Source organism: Pteropus medius, unplaced genomic scaffold, assembly GCF_902729225.1.
Source record: "Pteropus medius unplaced genomic scaffold, Ma_sr-lr_union100, whole genome shotgun sequence".
Taxonomy (NCBI): Eukaryota; Metazoa; Chordata; class Mammalia; order Chiroptera; family Pteropodidae; genus Pteropus; species Pteropus medius.
In genome coordinates this window covers 15,862,656-15,882,337 of record NW_024340699.1, presented here as the reverse complement: position 1 = coordinate 15,882,337, position 19,682 = coordinate 15,862,656, and the positions used below count along the sequence as shown (strand labels likewise).

The following is a 19,682-nucleotide window of genomic DNA, read 5'->3' as shown; positions in this document are numbered from 1 at the left end:
AAAAAAAAAAACGCATTAAGCTAGGGTCCAAGGATTCCTTCTAAGTTGTATAAACAAAATAGTTTTCAGATTATTTTTGGCCCTATGACCCAAAAGTAGCTAAAACTTAAAATAACAAGTATAAAAATGTCCGAAAAAAAGATTTATTTTATATTTAAGATTTTTATTTTAATTTATAAATCTAACCCCTCTCCTTTTTATAACAAGTGCACACGCGTGCACACCCACACTACTTCTCAGTCACTAGCAAAGATGGAGCTACAATAGGCACAGCAAGAAAAGGCCGTAATCACAACTAACTTCTGCATTCATATGGACCACAGGTGATACACGATAAAGGCCTTGCAAACAAGCGCCTTACAAATGGTCCGGATCGTTAGGTGGTAGGGACAGACGGCAGACAGAAGGCCCTCCTGCTTCGAGGGGACCAGTCGTGGGTGAAAGGCAGGCAGCAGTAAGCGTGCCACGTTACGGCATTGCCTGGGGACAGAAACCAGCTGTCAAGCAGCCAGGCTATGCGCACGCCGTGCCACACACAGGAACCAATGGGCATTTTCAGCTGCACCTTCGTGAACCACCGCCCTGCCATCTCTCAGGTGGAGGCCCGGGAGCCTCATTCTCAGGTGAGCTCCGAGGCGACCGGGACGCAGCATGCGTGTGGTGCACGTGGCCACCGGACGGGAGCGTGCGGCGGGAGCATGCCAGCCCGCTCGCGAAACAAGAGCGCCGTGCAGGTCGGAGCGTCCTCGCTCTGACGTGGCGACCCAAGGCAGAGACGTCGCTTCGTTCTTCACCTCTGATGGCACAGAGCTCTTGGGTACAGAGTGACTTCGGATATCCGAGGACACGACAATCACGAGTACAGGTGAACACGTAAGCCTCGCCTGTGTGTCTGCTGGCCCACGCGGACTTCAACAGACTTCAGGTGTTGACACTGCGGAGGCCGTCTGCAGTGAGCCCTCCCCCTAAATGACATCTGGTGGCACGGCCAGGGTTCGGCTCAGCTACGAAGGTGGACCGTGAGTGCTGGCGCTGACGGGGTCATGCCCACGTCCCCTCCAGGCCCACGTTCCAGAACCCTTCAGTCCTGTTGGCAGCGTGGCTGCGGCCCCACATGGGGACGTGTGCACACATACAAGTCTCGAGAGTCAGGACCGTGCTCCCATAGGCCGCGTGCTCGCACACTGGTTCTAACAGGTGCTCACCTGGCCGCTCTGTCCTTCAGGGAGGCCATGCTGCTGTCGCAGGAGTGAATGTCCCCAGCCTGGCCACCATCGGTGGTGTACGCTGTGGTGACCAGGCGCAAACTACGGCGGGACATTCTTGGAGAATCAAACACGGGATCCAACTTGTGCTCAGTCTCGAAGTCCAGAGCATCGGAAGAATAGCTTGAACTAGAAAGAAAAAAGTTTGTCAGACGTAAACAATGCTCAGAGCACCACTTCTGAAACAAAATGAACAGATAGTGGACGGAATGTGTAACCTATTGTGAACTTTAAATAAAAAACAGACGTTACTGTGTGACGACTTTTCCACAAAACCAAACGAGCAGTCACGCAGGCCAGTCGGCAGTGGGTGCTGCCCGCACGTGCTCTGGCCACGTCCACCCCGTGCCTGGTACCAGGTCTGGAGCCGACCCCGGGAACTGCCTCACGACGGGCCCCCCACCTCCAGGCAATTCTGCGAGCACCGCGAAAAACCAGAGCATGTTCACAGTGGACATTGTGCCCAGGGAACAGTTAACGCGACAGTGACCACCGCTCAATAGCTAGTCTGACACACCAGGAAGTCACTGAGTAAATCGACGTACAGGAACAGGAAAAAGCAAGTGACTGCGCCATCACTGCCACCTGCATCTAACTCCACAGAGAGAGACCCATTTGTGACAAGTCACTCCAGTACCTTTCCATATAATTATCTGAAACTGTGTCAGTAGCAAGTTTTTCCAAATCAAGAACTGCTCATGAAGCACCTACTGTGTGCCTCCGCGGGGGTGGGGATCACACCGACAGCCCTGCCAGTGCAGGTAGCCTGAGCACACCTGACAGCCCCCTTCGTCAGGACACACATGACAAGCACCCTCCAGTGAGGGGCCCACATCTGCAGAGGAGATGCCCTCACAAGCCAGCAGGGCGGAGGGAGGTGAGCACAGGGCCGCCGGAAAGGAGGGAGAGGACACGGCGGAGGGCTTCCTGAGACAGTGGAAGAAACAGAGCAGGCGACGAGACAGGCCCACGGCACCCCCGACGCTGAGGGTGGGGCGCGCAGAGGCTGGGCAAGGGCTCCAGATGAACAATGGGCCAGCTCCAAAGGGCCTGTGAGCCTTGGAGCTGGTGAGATGGGATTGTCACCACTGCACACGCTGACCCACAGTGAGGCGGGACGCTGGGGGACACCCTGGGAGGCACAGCCATGGGGGACAGTCTTGCTCGGGAGAGCAGGCTTGGTGAAGGATCTGGATCTGAGTGAAGTAAACGGGCTGGGGAACATTTCTGCATTGTGTATCATGTTATAAAAACGTTCTCAGCCCCAAATTCATCATAAACTTACTGGATCTGACACTAAAACACGTTCAGTCAAACCAACGTAAGGTGATACAAGCGGCTTCAGGTCGTCACATGCGTGTGATGTGTCACGTGCACCTTCCCTTAGAGGCTGGCGGGGGTGGAGACTGCACTAATGCACAGTGAGTACGTGGTAAGGACGCCAAGCATGCAGTTTTAATATAATCCGAAATACGGTTCATTTCCTTCCAAAAACGTGTTATACAATTTCCATTGTAATTTTAGAAAAGTATGTTATTTCAAATCAGAATCCGTCTCGCGGGTGTGGCCCGATGCCCTTTCGGCCACCGCGCCCCTCTGCTTATCTGGGTCCTGGGCTTAAAGGACAGACGTTTGGGGAACCTGGACTTCGAGAGAGACTGACACCGGAGCCACCCAGCTCCGGTGTCCAAGCCCCCAACCAGGCGTGGCGGGTGGAGCGGTCAATCTGGACAGACACGCACGGACGCGCACACACACGCACACGCACATGCACACACAGAAAGCCAGTGGTGCACGCAACTCTATCCCCATGCGCCCCGGAGATGATGACCTGGGGACACTATGACACTGCTCCAGCCTGACGGGGTCCTGCTCTCTAACACAGAGCCTGGAATGCCCCTGCCACCACCAGAGGGTGTGCCGACACACCTACGCGCCAGGCGGGCGGGGCGGGGCGGCCTTCTACAGAGTGTCAGGGCAGCAGGCGGCTAGGGACTGCCGACCGGCCGCGAGCCAGACCGGGACCCGTCCACACTGTGTGATGCCGTGAGGCTGTTAGAGGCACAAACGACCTGTTCCCACTTTTGCAGAAAGACCTCCAAGATATGCTGTTAAGTGGAAAAATACCCTAGTATCACCCTATTTATGTTAAACTACGCAACAGAGCCGCAAATCTCATATATGCGGAGAAAAGCGAAAGCACAGGAAAGACCTGGAAAGTTCCCTTCAAACTAGTGACAGTGTTATCTCTGGAGCTTTCACTCTGAGCGGCACCTGCTGAGCTCCAAACCGGGGCCACGGTGCTCACAACGGGGGTGCAGGGGGACCAGCGACTCCGGGCTCTGAGCTCAGTCCTGCTTCTCTCGGGGCGGAGCGCATCTCAGCTGCTTCTCTGACGTGTTAGGTGATCCCGAAGGTCTCCCATGGGTGCTGCAGTCCGGGCGCATCACCAGCTGCCCCCCTGTGCCCTGGGCCGGGTCCCGACCACCGTGCATAATGGGTTGCTATGGACGGTGCACCCCAGCGTCTGCAGGAGACATGGGCACGGGCACGGGCACCCGCCCAGGAGCACGAGCGCGTCAAGCGGTGTTCAAGTACTTTATTAATTTCCTGCGAAGCTCGGGGGAGGCGGCACAAAACTGTCAACTGAGGGGTCCAATCTAGACTTAGAATTAAGTGACATAACTAGGATATAAAGAAACATACAGACAGAGATCCCAGAGACACGGTCCACTTAATCCTCGAGACTAGGATTGTAGTTTTGTTCTCTCGTGTTATGCATTGTTACTGTCATGCATCGTTCTTTTTAAGATGTTATTTAGATGCACTTTTAACTAAAAAATTGGAAAAAATCGACCACAGCTGAAAGCTGGGAATGAACACAGACACGAGGCGGCGACAAGCTGGGGCAGTGTGCCAGCCAGGAGTGCAGTCGAGACCGACCCCCGCCGACACCACGCCCCGTACACGAGCAGCTCGGTTACTGCGCAGGGGTATGTGGATAGAGCAAGTCACACGCAGTGACAATGCAGATCCGACCACGGTCCGATGTCCAGGCGTCGCTGACCTGAACGCCGACCCCAACAGCTGCTCTGACATCCTAAACACAAAACTCACACTCTGATGCCTCGCCACCCATCACTTCAGACCGGTCACACAATGTCAATCCCGGTGAGCGTCACAGCCTCCCCCGGCTGCCATTCCCCTGCTCCATGACTTCTGTCCCAGAGGCCTGGCATCGTCTCACCCGGATGACCCCAAGGGGTTTGTGTGTGCAGGTCCAGACTGCTGCAAGGCCCGGAGAATCACACCAGGTCGACGCACCCCCGTCCCCCCCCACAACCGGTCGCCCCTGCCTGGCAATGTGTGGTGGTCACCTGTCCCTGGCTCCCGGCCATCGCTCCCTCTTCTCCTCACTTCCAACTTCCCCTCTCGCTCCCTGCCTCGGCTCCCTGGTCTAGAAGGCCTTGCTTCCTGCTCCCCAGACACTTGCCATTGGTGAAATGGGGTAGACCCTAAGGGGCTCTGGGGAAGGACCTACCATCTGCTGCCATACTGCCGTGGGCAGGGGTCCCGAAGCCCATCCCGGGGGGCACATCAACCCTCCCGCTCTCTAGTGTTACCACCGGGTACTGCCTCTGACTCGTCTTCACCTTCTCCCCACTGGCACCTGCCATCAGCTCCTAGTCACACCCTCCCCACAGTAAAGCAAACCACAAGCACAGCCACGTCCCTCCTCAAGCCCGCATCAGCCACACTTGTTGAAAAAGGTGTCTACACTCCCTCCTCGACCCACTTCACTCTGACTGCTGCCCGGGAGTCGCTGCACTCGGCCCGCTTCTGCCCAGCGACCCCGTGGGGCTGAGCTCACTGGCCGCGAGGGCCTGACCCTGCGTGGCCTTCCAGCAGCTGCGGCTGGCTGATCGCTCCCTCCTCCAAACGCTCTCTTCTCGCTCACTTTCTTCCAGGCTGAAGACCGACTTCCCACGGGAGGCTGGGAAAGCCCGGCACCCGCTCTTCCAGCCTCGCTTGCCCCTGGCGTGGGCGTGCCGCCCCACCGGGGGCCTCTAAAGGATGCTGGGAAGTTCCTCCCTGACCGAGGCCACGGCCAGCCGTGGCCGCTCGGCCCCCAACGTGAGAGCTGACGGGATGTCACGAGGAGTTGGTCAAACTGACAACTGACCAAACGCAACACCCAGAGAGACAACAGATGCCACGCACCAGAGGACAGAACGCAACAGGAAGTGCCACAGGCACACGCACGCCTGCAATGGACCAATTCTCTGCAGCTAACTGCCAGCTCACGGGAAACGCAGACTAAGACTTAAAGAGACAAATCGCTCAGACAGAATGTGAGAATCCGGGTTAGGCCGATTTCATGGTTTTTAAAAAACCGAAGATCTGGAGATTGGAGCCCTGACTCAGCCGGTGTCCACCATGTTGACGAGTTTTGGGGAGTGATTTTAAATCGCTAGGGGCTTTCTGTTGCGATGCTGGGATTTGGGATGGTTGCTTTGAAGAGTCACGTTTTAGAGACAGGCTTCAAGACGACCCGCCGGGGAGGGGGCGGGGAGGGGGCGGGAAGGAGAGGCGCAGGGCTGGCAACTGTCGAAGCCAGGTGCGGGGCACAGGGGCCTCGCGCTGCCCTCCGAACTTCCACGCCGTTTGGCATTTTCCAAAGCAGAAAAAGAGGTTAGTGGCACACGTGGAAGGCGCAGGACGCGGAAGGCGCCCCGCGTGTTTGCTAGACCGCTCAGGAGGAAGACGGGACGAGTGCTGGACACGGAGGGGTGACCAGGGTCACGGGCGCAGGCCCCGCGGACCGGGGAGTTGTGTGGGGGTGGGCAGGGAGCAGGGAAGGGCCTGGAAGGACGATGGCCAGGAGGGCGACTCCCGCCCACGGAGCACTGCCCGCGGCGCTGCTCCGGCTGGAACCCTGTCTGCGTCCTCGCCCACCCGCACGGGACCCAAAGGGAGGCTGCGACACGCTCAGACCAACGGTGCCGCGGTGCCAGCAGAGACCTGGACACGCGCAGCTCCAAAAGCTATGTTTGAAATACGCTATAAAAGCTAAAGCTAAATTACTCCCCACGACAGGATAAGGAACAGTTCTGCCTGAGCTGGCCCGCTCCCTGCGTGCCGGACTACGGGACTTTGAACAAAAACACTGCGTTACCACGGAAACGTGCACACGGCCTAGGGCTGTGAATGGAACCGCGATTGTTAGGTGTGAGATGTGACTCACGCTGTTCAGAGGCTCTTCCCTTCGGCAGCTCCGATGTGCTTCGCGCTTGTTACACTTTCCCCTGGAGAAGGCAAGTGGCCGGGGACAGCGCGAGCGCGAGCACGAGCACGAGCACGGTCCCCGCGCGCCTGCCTCACTGTCCTCGGCAGCCCAGGACGAACCTCCTCGGGCGCCCACGCACCACCTCACAACACCGCGGCTTCGTCTCAACCCCCTCCGACTTCGGTGTCACATCGGAACGTGACGGCGGGACGGGGCCAAGGCCCTGCTCCCAGCTCGGCTCGTCGCGCCCCCTCTCCCCTCCGAGGCGCGTGGCTTTCCGGCGTGCCTCTGCTCACTTGACAACGCCGCCCGTTACTATAAATCAAAGTCGCTGCCCCGCCCGGCAGCCGCAGCCACCGGGTGGAGCCTGAAGCAGCGGTTTCCTGCGATGAGTCACCATTGAGTCACCAGAAGTGTCGTTTGCACAACCACCTCACACCTTCCATGCCAGTCCGGCCACAGCACACGATCAAGTTTACAGGCGTTTTCTCTTTCAAAATATAACATCAGACTGCAGGTCCCATGTAGCTCCCATCCACTCAACGGCACTGAGAAGTGACAGGGCAGCACCATGACAGCACACGCGCACACGCTCACCTGAGTGCGTATGTGTAGCCAGTGTTCTCGGGCACACACTGCGGCGGCGTGTACATGTGGAGCCGAGAAAAGTCCATGTTCACGACGTCAAATCATACTGCAGGAGGAGAAGCAATGCGGGGAGGCAGAGGTTAGAAGTGCAGACACGTCCCCTGCTGCGGCCAGCCTGCCACGCACCCACGCCGGCCGCGCGGCACCGCCACCGCCACCGCCACAACTCGGACACAGCCAGGAGCAGCAGCTTCTTGTTCTTCACTTTGGAAACAAAGGGGAGAAGTGTTCTCACAGTTACGAGTCCAGGGACACCCTGACACATTTAGTTCCCTAAAATGCTACGCCCATAAAAGCAGCAAGGGGAAATCCTAGGTCGACTGGCTCACAACTGTGGAATCTGGGGCACTTTCAAAACATGAGAGTAACTGAGAACCCTTTGAAATAAGTTTTGAAATTCCCAGAAGTGTCAAACGTTCTCATTCTGCTGAAATAAGTTTTCATTGTTATTAATTAAAATAAAACCAATTCTTACTCCACGGCCGAGAAGCACTGACGCCCCTTCCCAGACAGCTGAGGTTCTCTCGCGCCTCTGAACGTGAAAACTGCGTGGTGAACAGCAAAGGAGCTTAAGGCGCTGTTCGTACTTCTGTTTTTCCCCGAAAGAAAACAGATTACTTTTAAATTAAAAAGTGTTAAGCATACTGTTTTTCAGGTTGTCATCTAGATTTTTTTGAAATGACTCAAATTTTCCACTGGCTAAAAATATCCTCCCTCTCACACACTGACACACTCGCACTCTAAATGAAACAAAACAAGAACGGAAAACAAACACGCTCATAGTAGCAATGTGAATCACAATCTGTTATTAAATAATCTAAGGAACATAAAACTAAAAATAAAGACCATCCTGGACAAAAAATATTTATGTATAAACGACTGATTTCCACAGAAATAGAACAATCCTAAAATTTGTATGAAACCATAAAAGAGAAAGAAAGAACAAAGTGGGAGGCATCGCACTCCTGATTTCAAACCACATAAAAACGCTAATGTAATTAAAATAGTACGGGATCGGTGTGAAACCACAGACACACAGATTAATGGAGAACCTGGAAAAACCCCACCCATATATGGTCAATTAACTTAGGACAAAGAAGGCAAGAATAGATGATGGGGAAAGGACAGTTTCTTCAATGAAGGGTGTCGAAAAACTGGAAAGCCACATGCAGAAGAACGAAGCTGAACCACCATCCCCGACCAAACCCAAACGCTGACTCTAAATGGATGGAAAACTTGAACCTGAGACCTGGAACGGTGAAACTCCTAGGAGAGAACACGGGGGGTGAGCTGCTTGACATCGGTCTCGGCGATGGTTTTTTCGGATTTGACACCAAAAGCAGAGACGACAAAAGCAGAAATAAAGTGGGACCACATCAAACTAAAAGGCTTCTGCACAGCAAAGGAAACCGTCAACAAACGAAAAGACGACCCGCAGAACGGGAGAAAATATCTGCAAATCATGTATCTGATGAGGAGTTAGTGTCCAAAATGGATAAAGAATTCATGCAACTCAACAGGAAAAAAAACTAATTAAAAAACGGGCAGAGAATCTGAACAGACATTTTCCCAAAGACATCCGAGTGGCCAACAGACACGTGAAAGGGGGCTCGACACCACCGCCTGGCAGGGAGATGCCCATGGGAGCCACAGGGAGATGCCTCCCCGCCCTGTCGGAGCGGCCGTCACACAGGCGCGAACTGCCAGGCGCCGCGAGGCCGCGAGAGCGGGCGCCCTCCTGCACCGGCGCCGGGGCCGTGAGCCGGTGCGGGGGCGGAGAGCGGCACGAGACCCAGCACCCCCACCCCCGGGTGCTTATCCAGAGAAAGGGAAAGCACTAAGGGAAAGACGTCTGCGGCCCACACTCGCTGCAGCGTGATGGGCAACGCCAAGCCGGGGAAGCAGCCGAGTGTCCGTGGACGGACGGACGGACGGACGGAGAACGTGGTACACACACAATGAATGTTGTTTAGCCGTGAAAAGGCTGAAACCTTGTCATTTGGGACAACGTGGATGGACCACTAGGAAATTATGCTCAGTGAGATAAGTCAGAGGAAGACAAGCACCATATGATCTCTTGGACAGAAAATTAATTTTTAAAAAATGTTTAATGAAAAAAGTAAATTTTTAAAAAAAGGAACAAGCTCATCAATACAGAGAACAGACTGGTGGCTGCCAGAGGTGGGGGGTGAGGGGCGGGAGAAATGGGTGAACTGTATTTTTTAAGTTTAAATAAACTAAATTTAAAAATGAAATAAAGCAAATGACTTTTTTAAAAGCTAAGACAAATTACTTCAATTTATACCATTTTCTTTGAAACTGTCCAAATATTCTTGAAAACATTAAGCACCCACAAAGACCATTGTTTGTATACAAAAATTTAACTGTGCCTACTAACTTCGACTAATACCATGGAGTTCCTGCATCTTAAAACACTCCGGATCCCTCGGCTCCTGCCAGGAGGAGCCCGCGGCCCACGCAGAGCCACACTCCACGCAGAGCCACACTCCACGAGCTGAACTCCCGCTCACCTGGCCCGCCCAGGGCCCACCGAGACCTCTCTCTTCCCACAGACGAGGGCGGCTCCAAGCTTTCGAAGCGCGTCCGCTCAGCCACCTGGATCCGGTCTCGCCAGTGTGGGCTCCACGCACGCCCTGCAGCGTAGCGCCGGCGAGGCCCAGGCCCACGGGTGCCCATGGGGCGCCCCAGCACTCCGCCATCCCGGAACAGGGCCTTGCCCCGACGTCTGCGTCACAGTAGCTCTGGCCACGCGGAGGTTCCGTAGTGACTTATAAGCAGCAGGACAGGCTGCAGGGCAACAACCCTGACCCCCGGTGTCACTGTCGTCCCACGGAGTGGGTCACTGACGCACCTTTCACTCCCTTAGTCACGTGCTCACTGACAAAACCCGAGCTTCCTAACTCCACCCCCTGGCCTCTTGCCATCCCTGCGTCGTCGCTGACTGTCGTTAAGCCCAGGGTAAAGCTGTTGCAATGGCTGCTGAGTAACCTCCACCGACTCCCCCATAACTGCCATTCGACGTGCACTCAGGGAGCTGAGTGTTTCTTGGATCGGTTTACGGAAATCAGAGCTATAAACAAGTGACGGCAGAAGCCCAAACCAAGTACTCCAGCATTCAATTTAAAGGTCGTGACTGTGGCGTGAGCCACCGGGGCGTCTGGCTAATGCTTAGGGACAGAGCCCTACGGACCCCGAGCTCCATCCAAGCTCTGCCCCGCCTGAGCCGACTGCCCGGGGGCGGCTCCTACACTGGGGAAGTGGGCCGGTGGGAGCGCCACTGACCAGGCCCCACAGGACAAAGGAGGGCGGGCGGGTGACTCGGCACAGGAGCTGCACAGAGGCTGATGAGGACGGAGTAGGAATGTAAACTTACAGCCCTTCATTGTTAAGTTTCATTAATAGGTTCTCACATTTTTATCCACCTAAAAGAGATACACCCGCTAATGCCTAAGCATAATGTCTTCAAAAGCCATCAGAAGTGCAAGACCCACTGAAGCCACATTTATAGCCTGGGTCGTCCGATGAGTGCGACATACAGTGAAGCTGGCCGCCCTGACTCGACCAGATTCAATGGAGGCCTCATGCCACGATTTTAAACAATTCACCGTCTTGCCTCTGAAATAAAATTCCATTACTGGCCGTCAGTCCACTGCCTACCACAGGCGTGACAGGGTTACAGCAGAGTGCCCCACTAAAGGATCCTGCAGGTGACAACAGGGACAAGCAGCTGTGAGCAGACACAGAGGCGGGCTTTGGGGGAGATGTTTTCTCAGAGGCGCTGCAAGTGTACTAAGATGCCCAGAGGGGGCCAGTGCAGACACACACGAGACTCCAGGGCGACAGGGAGCAGGGGCCCTCGGTCGTCATGACCGCGGCTCAGCGGCTCCGACAGCACGGGGCGCTGTGCCACCGTGAGCTTTGCTGCCTCCAGGGAGACGCATCTGCGTGCAGCAGGCCGGTGGCCCCACTCAGGGCCGTCTTGGCCATCACTCACCCCACAGCCCAGAGAGGAGCGAGAGGCTCGGGCTCAGGAGGACATGGTGGCCCTCACCGTCATCAGGATGCGTCTCCCACCTGACTCCAAACTGCTGTCCCGTCAATCCTCCCTCGTTCCTCCCTCCATCTCCCTTCCCTTAACAGATCACGATATGGATTCAGAACACTTTAAAATTAATCTTCAGTTCCCTCTATAAAATGTGAGCATTGAGTAAAATTATAGGATAAAATAAAAAGACATAAAGTTTAAAAAAAGATCAAATAAAATAACGCATGTAAGGCCGTGGCTGACACATGACAAAACCTGTCTTCAAATTACCTTTAATTTTATGGAATAAAGTTACAGAGCCTATGCTTTAAATTGAAAAAGCAAACGTATTTGTTTCTTTTGAGTTAGCAGTCCCTGAGATGAAAGAGTCCTTCACCCTCGGCCTAAATAAAAGGCAAAGTCACCAGCAGCTGGAACAGCTCCAACTCAGCCGATGGGTTAGAACCAGCTCCGGTCGCTCTCAGACGCCCGTCAGGACACCTAACAGCAAAGTGCAAACTAGCTCTACTGCAAACCAAACACAACGCTAAGCATTCCCCAAATGCTGCGTGCTGTCTCCTTCTCCGCCTCTGCTCATTAAAGTCCACACTGACGTTAGAGCCTTCTCCTTTGAGTGCCCGCCACCTCAACCTGCCCGCGCCTGACTCAAGGGAGATCTGATTGCATTCGAAATCCAGACAGCATGGAAAGAGTAGGTGAAAAAATGGATTGAAAACGTTTTTCAGTGGCATCGGAAAATCTCGGGAAGACTACGAAGTTAGCATATTGCAAACTGATGTGTGACAGAGAGGGCCCCTGTCCAGGTCACTGTCCTCATTTTCCTACTCCCTGCCTTTCCCTCAAGCACTGTGAGTAGTGTGACCGTGACCTTGTCACAGGCCAAGTTCCTGGTGAGTGAGTGCCCTAGGCTGAGGCTGACAGGTACCAAACACTGCCCCAGGCTGCCCTAGAGCTGTCTTCATATCAGGCCCCAGGGCAAGGCCCCAGGCAGAACTCTCCCAAGCTGATAGCCCAGCAGATTAGCCAGAGGGAGGGAGGGAGGGAGGTGAGCAGAGAGCCCCCACAGGAGCCTGCCCTGCTCTGGCCTGTAAGAGCGTGCTGTGTTAGGGTGGACAGCTTTCGATTTTGAGCTGCCTGTCCTAACAGGGAAAAAGCACGCACCTTAGGAGATGGTGGGCCAATGGAAAAGAAAGCATTATTGGTATAAGCCACCCCGAGTATCTCCTGATGTCTCGTTTTCACTAGTGTAAACATGCAAACTAGCAAGCGCAGACCGGAGAGGTCCTCCGTTTAGGCCGCAAACGCTGCTTACAGACCTAAGGAATTAAGTGTCTTTACAAACACACAGGTCCTAGGAGGGCTTTAAAATTAGAGTTAAGATTCTTCTTACATTACTCTAGGCTTCTCCTTTAATCCCCTTCATCTTCTGTAATGCATTCGATATCATTTACACCACGTGGTAAAGATGAAAATACGAAGCTCAGTTTTTGGTCAAAAGTGGAAGTTCGTCCTCCCTCCACATCTAACTCGAATCTTTCCTATTTAGAGTGTCTGTACTATCTAGTGACAATCTAGAAAACATGTCTGAAAAATCGCAAAAATTACAAGTCACACGGTGTTGAAAACAGAGCTTCAAGCAAATGGCTAAACCAAAGGAGAATAAAACTGTAAGGTTCTGAATAAAATCAGCACACGCCACTGTCCGAGGACACGCCGTCAGCCCTGAAGAACACCTGGAAAATGGTGGCAGCACTTCCTTCCCCGCCCCACGAACCACAAGTGTCGCCATCCAGTAGTATTTTTATCAGACAACGAGAAGGCAATGGGAACTCGCTCCAGAGGCCCTGTTTGTAAAGGCTGGCCTTAGGAACCGGACTGTCTGTTGGCTGACTCGGTCGCTGATGAAGTGGGGTGAGACTGGACTCGAGCCCAAGACGAAACTGGCCGGCGGAGCTCTTCAGGAACCCCCGGCCGCCAAGCAACCTGCCCGTCTCTTCCCCTACCCCTTCAAATGGCACTCCACCCCTGAACGGACCACCAGGACCTGTGACTCTTATCTGCAACACAGAACAGCAACCTAAGGAGACCGTGACAGACAGGACCTTCCTCCCAGCTCTGGGCACAGCTCCAGACACCGCCATCTGCCACAAGTGCTGTCGGGAGGGGCGTTCTAAGCTGCCGGCACAGGGCCCCTCCTGCACGGCAGCACGGGCCTCGCTGGCCGGGCGGGCGGTCCCGCAAGGACCTTCCAGAGAGGGGGACACAGACACAGGCACGCACGCACACACGTGCACACGCACACACGCACCTGTTCCGACCCCACCCTCGCCCTTCTAAGGGCGACTGCACTGCACACAAGTGTCTCAGTATCACATCACTGTAAAGAAAAGTATTTTTTCAGACTAAAATTCCAAAGTGCCCCTTTAAAAACGAGTACTAAATCCTAACATAATTACTCTGCTTAGACTCTTACTTCTGTTAAAACCAAATAATGTAGAGACTAAAAACATCAGTTATTTTTGCCTATAAATTAAAAAATCGTAAACTGAGTTAGAAATGATGTTTCCCAAAGACCGTGTTCAGTGTAATCACTTCTAGAACATGATGAACAGGAATTGGCATCACGTCTCTGTTCTCGTTTTAAAGAAGCAAAGCTACGTCTATGAAAAACTATGATTTATATTGTCAGAATCTATAAAAATCGACTGATTATTTAAAACGGTAAATCAGAAATAAATGACCATAACCTAAAAATATTTGAAAGGGCTTTATAGGATGCTACTATATTATATGCATACCTGAATTTTTTACAACATCCAGAAAAATACTAAATTTATGGTAAATTACAGAAAATGGAACTTCTACTTTTCAGTTACCCCTCTTTCTTGTTTGAAATTTTTTTTAAAGAGCCAGTATTGGTTGTAAAAACAAATAACCCAACAACTATTTTTTTCAAAAAGAAAAAACTGGTCTTCATTTGTGAAGCAGCTGGGGCAGCCGGACTCCAGGTCAGCTGAGGCCCCCGCACCTGCCTACACGCCGGGGCGCTGTCCCTGGAGACTGCCCAGGGCCTAACCCTGCCCGGCTGTTGGCACACCCACCGTTACTACCCCAACCTGCACACGGGGAAAGCAGTGTTGTAACCGTAACAAAATAAATTCCCAAACCAACAAAACAGCAGAATAAAACTCCAAAAACACACGTTGGTCATGACGAGCAGCAACTCTACACTGAAAGGCAGCTCCGAGCCGAGCCGCTCGGCTCGCCTTCCCCAAATGCTGACACGACAGGAGAGGCGGGGGCTGGGCACGCGGGTTTAGCTACGAGAGGCGCTGTGTCAGGGACCCCGCGACCGCCACGTGAAGACACGCTGTCGCATGCCCGCGTGCCCCATGACCGCTGCTCCAGACCCCCGCTCCTGACCAGGCCGGCCATCCCGCCGCTTCCGCAGAAGTCCGAACCCATATGTTGCGCAGGCTCCGGCAGGGGGCGTCCTGTGCGGGGCGCAGACACGGTGGGGGCTGCCGCATCCTGGTCCAGCCCAGAGCGGGGCTGCCTACGACCCCCGGCACCGGGGGCGGCTCGCAGTCTGAACCCGGCCCCGCGGAGGACCGTGCCCTCGCACTGCGCTCTTGGACTCTGCGGCCCATGACAGGCCAGGACCGCTCAGCAGTCCCTTCTCCTGCTGTGGGACATAGCCGCAGAGGATCCCAGGTGCCAGGGACAGCTCCCATTGGTCGCTGGGCTGGCGGCCCTGTCGGTCTGTCCCTGACTCTCGGTCCTGCTGAGGAAGGCCTGCCCTAACCCAGGAACCCACAGATGCACGAGCGGTCTGTGACAGGTCTGTCACTCTCAGCAGCCAGCTGACTTCACTAGTCCAGCGGCAGCCCCTCCGCAGAGGGCGAGGCGGGCCCCGATCCTACCGCCTGTCCAGCATCTCAGCCTGGATCACCCACAAGCAACATGCCCCTCCCTGAGACCAGCAGCGCCTCCTTCCTCCCAAGGCGTCGCCCCCTCTTCTCTCCTGCTGGCGCCCCTGACTAGTTTCCCCCTCTCCAGCCCTGCCCCCTCAAGCCAGAAAGCTGCCAGAGGAGACCTGGCCACCTCACTTTACTCCCTTTGAGACTACCATATGGCCCCAGACTGGAGGCGCAGGATTCAGTCTGAGGCCCACTTCTCCATCCTAGTTCTGGAAGGTCCCCAGACGGTTTTGAGAACCGCTCTAGCCCTCCTTCCACCACCTGCCTTACTGTTCTACATTTGCCCTGAGGCCCCAGTCCACCAGCTCTCACCACTTCTTAAGCAGCCTTTAGGGCAGTAGAGGTCTGGTTTGTTTATTGAGATGGCACCTCCGGGCGCGCCCCAGCCCCACGCCCAACGTCAGTGTTCCCCAGCATCTGGCGTTAAGGTTAAGTGGGATAATTATTATTAGCAACTTTCCCTCGGACTAGGCCCGGAACTCGGAGGCAGGAACTAACTACACCTCGCCCGCGGAACAAATGACCACTCCGCAGGTGCCTGCGAGAGCGGGAGAACTCACTGCTGTGCGTGACGCCTGCTCTACCACCAAGCTGAGAACACTCGGGCCCTCCTCGCCGTCCGGGGACCCCGCCCGAGTGTGCACTGCTCGTGAGGAGCATAAGGGCCACGTGCGTGTGGGCCTCCTCACTCCTCCTCCTGGGGCACCCACAGCCCCGCTCTGTCCTCGGCTGGTCAGAGCGCACTGGCAGCTCTGTCCCACCCCAACTACGACTGGGAGCGACTAGGGACCCAGCCACGGGGCTGCATTTGTACTACAAACGTAATCAGTTGGTCCTCACATTCTTCCCCACGCCTGCGATGCCCTGTCCTCCCAAATGTGAGCGCCAGGCTGAAAGGGAGCGCTGTCCGGGACTAAGGTGTGTGGTAAATGGCAAGTAAAAGAATCATTAAACTGATCTTTCTCATATTCTGGATGTAGCTCGCACCTTCCAGAAGTACTAATTAAAGATCAAACAGAGGAAACAGAATGACGAAGACCAAAGCAAGCAGGCAAAGCCGTGCTTTGTTTTCAGGCCACCCATGCCCCTGGGACAGCCGTCTCAGTCCCCAGTGGGGACTACTGATCTACGCTGATCACTTTCACATGACTCCAGCCTGGGACCTGCAGGTTTACTTGGCACGAATGTCAAAAGGCATCTTGTTGCATGGTTCTTATGTCCCATACTAAGATTCACAGCCAGTGACCATTCACTGTGTCCCCACACGACTAAATGAAAAACACAGCACCCAGCTACCTACTAAGCTTAATTACAGATGTAATTCAAACGGCAAAATCGGCTAATGAATTATACGTAATGAAGTACAGTCAATTATAGCATATGACTACAATAACCAGCGTGTAAGCATCAACATCCTCTTCTGCATTTTTCCTCTGTCAAGCCTCTGGCCCAATGGAAGTAAACGGTTTCAAACAGATCCAGCAGGTCTAGTCTCCTTTATCTGAAAATCAAGTCGGGTAAACAGCCCAAAATAGCAATGTTTATTTTACACACACACACACACACACACACACACACAACTAAAGGGAAAAAAGACAATAGCAAGAAACTTGGAAGCTATAAAGCAAATGAACGAAAACTGACAAGTCAGAAAAAGCTGAATCTTAAGCTCGCAATGAGGAACAAGGAGAAATATTCCAGCTTTCACTAGGGAACCCCCAAAGACTCAAGATAGTGGCATCTGTGTACATCTGCAAATGAGGGTGCCAGATGGAACCAAAACACAGGAGGAATCGAATGCTCAAAGTCTGCTTCAGCAGCAGTCAGGCAAAACCACGTGATCTTCCGAACGCGCGTGAGGAAAGCACTTGTCAAAGTCCAGCGTCCTTCATGATAAAAACACTCAACCACCTAGGATTAGAAAGGAGCTTTCTCAGTGTGACAAAAGGCCTTTCTAACACCCACAGCGAACGACATGCTCCCCGGAAAGACCGAGAGCTTCCCCCAGATCAGGAACGAGACCAGGACGCGGCTCCCACCCGGGCGCTAGGCAACGAGAAATCAAAGGCATCCAAACTGGAAGGGAGCGGTAAGGACACCTGTGTTCGCAGGTGACGCTGCGAATGTGCGGAAAACCGTAAGTAATTCACAAAAAACTATTAGAGCTAATAAATTACGCAGTTACAGGATACAGAGTCAAAACAGAAGAGTCAGTTTTATTTCTATACACTAACAACGAACAATCTGGAAACGAAGAAAACATTCTTCTTAAAATAGCATCAAAAAGACTGACAAACTTAGAAATAAATTTAACCAAGGAATGCAAGATTGGAAGGCACCCTGAAAACTACAGAACACTGCTGAAAGACAGACAACCTAATGGGGAGACAATCCCTTAGACCTGAAGACTTGATACGGTTAGCACAGCAATACTCTCCTAGGCGCTATGCAGTCAGTGCGACCTCCATCAAAATCCCGAGGGCCCTTTTTGTAGAAACGGTAAAGCTAATCCTTAAATTCACATGGAACTGAATGGATGTCAAAAAGCCAAAACCGATTCTGAAAAAGAACAGCAAAGTTGGAAGACTCACATTTCCCCATTTCGAAACTTACTACAAAACAGTATGTTACCGGCATAAGGACAGACAGACTGACTAAGGGGACAGAACCGAGACCCAGAAGTAAACGCATACACTGACGGCCAACCGATTTCCTACAAGTGGGCCAAGACCATTCCATAGGGCGAAACCTGTCTCTTCAACAGTGGTGCAGGGACAACTGGACGTCCACATGCGGAAGAATGAAGTTGGACCCCACCTCACTCTTCCACCCCACTTCCAAAATGAGGCCGGAGCTTGGAAAACCCTTCTTCAGGAATCTAAAAAGCCTAATACAAGGACCTGAAGATAATGGTCTCGAAGGTTCCTCAGGGAAACCCAATCCGTCATATCGGCCAACGGTGACAAGGACAATGAGGCGGGTGCACGGAACTTCCAAAGGGCTGTGCAGGGTCCCACTCTCAGATGTACCTGTTCTACCAAGATCGCGGGACAGTCCAGGAAACACAGACCAAAGCAAGAAAGAAAAAAAGGCGGCCGCGGAAGGAGAATGAGACGCTACCGCATTTCTGAAATAAGAACATCTTTAAAAAAAACTTGCTAAATTTTAGAGGGAAAAAAACACCAAAAAGGCTCTAAGAAATTAAAAATATGATGCTCAAAATAAGATGATTATTAGAAGACTGAAGAACTCTCCCAGAAAGTGGACCAAAAGGACAGAAAACGGGAAAGACGAATATTAAAAAATAATAATAAAAAGCAGACACCGGGCCAAGAGGTCCAAAGCCCAAATAGCAGTATTTCCAAAACACACTGAGGAGAAAACACTGAGGAACGAGAAAATAGAGGAGGAAACTGTCAAAGACAATTTGAGAAAATTCCTCAGAACTAACCCTCTTGAGTTTCCAGAAACGAAAGAACGACGAAGCGTCCGAGGAAACGGGCGGAAGCCGGCGGGACACCGGGAGCGGGCCCCGCGCCGGCCCCGCGCCCACGCTGCGCGCACGGCGGCCGGAACCCCAGGCCGCAGGGCCGGGGCGGCGGGCCGGGCGGGCGTCCTGCCCCGGGCCCCTGGGGGCGGGGACCCGACGCCAAGCCCCGCGGCGCGGGGGCGCGGGCCGCCAGGAGGGAGGGACGCTCGCGCTGGGGAGCGCGCGGGCGGGGACCCCGCTGAGGCGGGCGCGGCGGCCGTTGGCGGCCCGGGCGGGGCCCGCGGCTCGACGCGTCCCCGCAGCCCCCGCCCGCCGTGAGAGGCGCCCGGCCCCCGGCCCCACCCCACCCGACCGGGCCCGGACCTCCACCCCGGTCCCGAACGCCGCCCGGGAGCTCACCTGCCTCGCGCTGTCGCTGCTGCCGCTGCGCTGCCGCTGCCGCCACCCGAGGCCTCGTCCGCACCGCCCAGGCCCGGCCTGGGGAGGAGACCGTTCCGGCGCCAGCCAACCGCGCACCGCGCCCGGGGGCGGGGGCGGGAGCAGCGCGAACGCTCACCAATCCCGACCGCGCTACCTGAAGCTCCTTGGCCAATGCGGAGGCGCCCTGCCTAGAGGCGTGGCCAATCACGAGCCGAGGCCGAGTCGCGGGGCGGGGCACGAGCGGAGCTCAGGGGCGGTGCGCGGCGGGAGGCGGCGGCGGCTTCTCGCCGGGGGCGGCATCTCGCCCGGGACCCGGTCTCCGGGAGGACCCCTCCCCCGTGCAGCAGCCGGACCTCCTCGTGTCTGGTCCGGTGGCCACCGCCGCCACTGTCCCTAGCCTCGTGGCTCAGAAAAGCCCCCATTCCCGTGGCGGCCCCTGCACGGCTCCCGCCGCACACCTGTGCGGTGCCGAGCTCCACTAGCGCCCCTACCCCAGGAGTAGGGCGGCGCCCAGGCCTCCAGGTCT

General features: G+C 54.5%; 1 protein-coding gene across 9 annotated transcripts in view; it reads right to left on the bottom strand.

Moving 5' to 3' along the window:
- SUN1 (Sad1 and UNC84 domain containing 1) overlaps nucleotides 1–19,339 on the bottom strand; it is a 46,963-nt gene extending 27,624 nt beyond the window's left edge. For 6 of the 9 annotated variants that reach the window (XM_039879117.1, XM_039879148.1, XM_039879163.1 and 3 more), the window contains exons 1-3: nucleotides 19,136–19,260; nucleotides 7,150–7,246; nucleotides 1,206–1,394 (exon numbers count right to left, since the gene is read on the bottom strand). In XM_039879117.1, the coding sequence (XP_039735051.1) occupies nucleotides 1,206–1,394; nucleotides 7,150–7,226 (266 nt within the window). In that variant the 5' untranslated portion in view covers nucleotides 7,227–7,246; nucleotides 19,136–19,260. Of the gene's footprint in view, nucleotides 1–1,205; nucleotides 1,395–7,149; nucleotides 7,405–9,731; nucleotides 9,872–19,135 lie in introns of those variants that run through there. The other 3 variants (XM_039879125.1, XM_039879137.1, XM_039879183.1) reach the window with 3 other exon arrangements.
- Between the last annotated feature and the right edge of the window lie 343 nt (nucleotides 19,340–19,682).